Source organism: Rhizopus microsporus, assembly GCF_002708625.1.
Source record: "Rhizopus microsporus ATCC 52813 unplaced genomic scaffold scaffold_2, whole genome shotgun sequence".
NCBI lineage: Eukaryota > Fungi > Mucoromycota > Mucoromycetes > Mucorales > Rhizopodaceae > Rhizopus > Rhizopus microsporus.
This window is the reverse complement of record NW_019671917.1, coordinates 1,394,000-1,397,635: the sequence shown is the minus strand read 5'-3', so window position 1 is coordinate 1,397,635 and position 3,636 is coordinate 1,394,000. Positions and strand designations below refer to the sequence as shown.

General features: G+C 38.1%; 2 protein-coding genes across 2 annotated transcripts; one reads left to right on the top strand and one right to left on the bottom strand.

Moving 5' to 3' along the window:
* Positions 1-1,567: 1,567 nt before the first annotated feature.
* Positions 1,568-2,474, top strand: RHIMIDRAFT_234024 (1-acylglycerol-3-phosphate O; the record flags this gene model as incomplete). The annotated part of the gene is made up of 4 exons (XM_023608078.1): positions 1,568-1,877; positions 1,940-2,034; positions 2,084-2,276; positions 2,338-2,474. The coding sequence occupies 4 exons, from the start codon at positions 1,568-1,570 to the stop codon at positions 2,472-2,474; spliced, it is 735 nt and encodes a 244-aa protein (XP_023470136.1).
* Positions 2,475-2,648: 174 nt separating this feature from the next.
* On the bottom strand, positions 2,649-2,920 carry RHIMIDRAFT_197279 (uncharacterized protein; the record flags this gene model as incomplete). The annotated part of the gene is made up of 2 exons (XM_023606188.1): positions 2,649-2,801; positions 2,849-2,920. 2 exons carry the CDS (start codon positions 2,918-2,920, stop codon positions 2,649-2,651), a joined length of 225 nt encoding a protein of 74 aa, XP_023470135.1.
* Between the last annotated feature and the right edge of the window lie 716 nt (positions 2,921-3,636).

Sequence of the window (3,636 nt, the reverse complement as noted above, 5' to 3'; positions counted from 1 at the left end):
CCGCTCCCCATGCTAGGTATCATGAGCCCATCCGTGGCCTTGGTTTCCGAAGACTCCTCAAGAAACATGGGTTACAAGTCTATCTTATAGACGAGTATAAGACCAGTAGGTGCTGTCCAACATGCCACAACGAGATCCTCCACACGTTCCGTCGTGTTCCAAATCCATGACCGTATCAACGTGAGCGATATCCTACTGTTGTCTGCCATGGCCTTTTAAGGTAATAATACACGAACCACTTGTATGACTTTATACTGATTAAGCATTGCTTGTAGATGCACCAATCTATACTGTAGACCCGCCATGGCAGCTCCAGATAGGTATCGCTTTTGGAACAGGGATGTTGCTGCTTGTCTCAACTACATGCACATCCTTCGTGGGCTTCGACGTAATGGTATGGTTCCTCATAGGTTTCGTCGGGTTGCTGTTGCTCCTACAAGACGTCGAAGAAGAGTGGACGATCAGGAGCAACCAAGAACTAGAATACGTTTAGACGATGATTCTCCGTCCTAGTTATCGCTAGGACACATCTAGATGCCTTCGGGGTAAGTTGTATGTAATAATTTTCTTACATAATTAACTGTATAATTTTTTATATTCTCTCCTTGGTACTTATTACTCTCATTTGTATGTCGTCTCCTTCGCACGTATTTTATTTTTAACCTTTGCGTAAATACTTTTTTTAATATGCGCCAATTATTTTTTTCATACACGTCATAATTTTATCCTCTTTCTGAAATTTATTTTTAATAAAACAGTATAATATAGTAAAAGAAATGCTTGGTGATGAATATGACAAGAATGGTATACTATAGAAAGAATACGACTAAATAATATCACGCCAAGTGTAATTATGATTACTGGTTGTCTAATGAAAGCAACAAAGATCTGTGCGCGAAAATGGTATCACGAATATATATATAAATATATATATATATATTTTCTGGTGATTTTCTTTAAACTCATTGTCTACAGTAAAAGAATAAGAAAAGGCCTTAAAAAGGATTGAGTATTGTAGGTCACTATTCATTGGCACAAAAATAACTTTAGAGACAACACAATAAGTATTTTGCTTATTTAAAAAAGACAAATCAATGCAAAATCAGCAAAATGTGAAGTAAATTACAGCCATAGTTCATATTGTCACTCTAAGATGTTATTTTGATCAATATTTACACCTAAAACAACAAAGGAATACATTATATAATACTAAATATCTCAATGTTTTTCATTACCTTTTTCTTCACGAGGAGATTTGGTCTTTTGCTTTTCATTGGTTGAAGGACGGACTTTTTTCTTACAATGAAGTGACAAAAACATCAGCAATGGAACATTGTGACGCTGAATGTGATTATTTAATCACTGTTGGGTTTTTGGGTTAACTCGTTCTTTCTTTCTTGTTTCTTATAAAGCTTATTTTTAATTATGTTGGGTAATAACAAGAGAATAGGTTAACTTGAGTAGTTATTAAACAACTGTAGTTACTCCTTTGATAATGACAATCGTCATTTTACCACTTTTATTACTTTTATTACGAAAGTTCAGTGGATTTTATTATCGTTCAATCATGACGGTAGTATCACTTACCATCATGGCAACTTATGGTATGATTGCTGCTCTTATTTTCCCTGTATTTGGATACACACAGTATATCAATTTCACTGTCGCAAGAGGACATTATTATATCACTAAATTCTTTTGTGGTGTCGAGGTCGTCCCTGAAGGATTGGAGCATTTAGAGGAAAAGAGTCCTGTGATCTTTGTATGTAATCATCAATCAAGCATGGATATTATGATGTTTGGTGCATTCTATCCAAAGAATACATCCATCGTTGCTAAAAAGGAGATAAAATATTATCCTTTCTTGGGGTGGTATAGTATGTATTCAGTCCATTTACAACAGTGTGCACACACAGAAAAAAGACTAATTAAATTCTAGTGCGTCTGTCGAATGCTATCTTTTTAGATCGTAAGAATAGAGAGAATGCTATTAAAGAAGCTCGTAAGGCATCCGAGGATATTCGTCGAAAAGGAGTAAGTAACATGACAGCTGGGTGATTTCTTATGACCCCGTTTTCTTTAGGTTAATGTTTGGGTATTCCCTGAAGGCACTCGTGGCCATGAATCTGAAGTCACTTTATTACCGTTCAAGAAGGGTCCATTCTATATGGCAGTTCAAGCCAATGTACCTATTGTTCCTGTAGTCATTGCCAACTATTCTCACTTGTATAATGCCAAAGAAAAGAGATTTCTATCTGGTGTCGTTCGCGCCAAAAGTAAAATTAATTTTCATATGATGACCCAAAAAAACATGTGCTAAACGGCCCCATTTAATAGTTTTGCCACCTATCTCGACTGACGGTATAAAACAAGAATCCGCTGATATCGAAAAACTCGCTACTGAGTGTCGCAGACAAATGCTTGAAGTACTCAAGGAAATCACACCTTCTGAAACTATGAAGAAGAAGCAATAATAGTATAGACTCAATAAAACAAACAATATTTTATTCTCTCTTTTCTTTTCTTTTTCGTCATGTTGTTTAAAAAGGTATACGTTTAAAGTTGAATCTGTTGACGGGAATTATATTTATGAACCAATGCCTAATATAAACAATACATTAAGACATTCTCTTTTCTATGCACTTGTCTTATTTTACCTGACAACCACAGAAACCTAGGAAACAAGCATAGACAATAGCAGCAGTAAAGCAAGCTTCAGCTGTCGCGTTGGGATTATCTGGGTCTGACGTGAATTCTGTCAAGACCTCTACTTTCGCTTTGAAGGCCGTGCCAAGTAAAACCTACAAGATGAGTTATGAAAACAGCCTATATAAAACTTGCTTCTTACAAGAAAGATAATACCACAGAATGATAACAGACTACAGCAGGTAGCGGCTCCAGGACCAACAAACGTCTTCATTTGAACACTCAGAAAGAAATATGAAACTTGTAAAATGGCTACAGTCTCCCTTTTGTCACTCATTTCGGAATGTTAAATTGCCGCCGCAATTAGTAGTCACAACTCGATCTATTGAAGAATAACACATAACACATTGGAAAAAAAAAAACAACAACCAAAGTACAACCAACTGCTCTTCCTGCTATGCACCTTTACCCGTTGACTCACGTTATCGTACCTGCCATATATGCAGAGAACGAGTAGCAGCATCTCGCCGCAGACGTCGTGCCGAAGACCAACAAGAAGAGGCTGGCGTTGCTACTAGACCTAGAGGCAGACCAAGAAGAACAGTCGAGTCTGCTGATACTGAGAGTAGACCCAGAGGCAGGCCCAGATCTGACCATGCCAACAGTATGCCAGCCGCATACATCTCACAGTTATCCCGTCTTCGTTCTTTGGACCTTGGATGTATGGACAAGGAATGCTCACACTGTCACGCTCTACACTGGATTGATGAAAGGCAAGAGACGTCTTCGATGAGAAATCCTAGCTGGGGGTCATGCTGCAATCAAGGATCAGTCCAGTTGCAACTATTACCTGATCCACCTGAGTACTTGAAGGACTTGCTCGAACGCACGGACACCCAAGGTCGTCACTTTAAAGACAACCTTCGTCAATATAACGCTGCCTTTGCTTTTACTTCGTTGGGCTGCGATATTGTTTCGCCTGAGGATCGT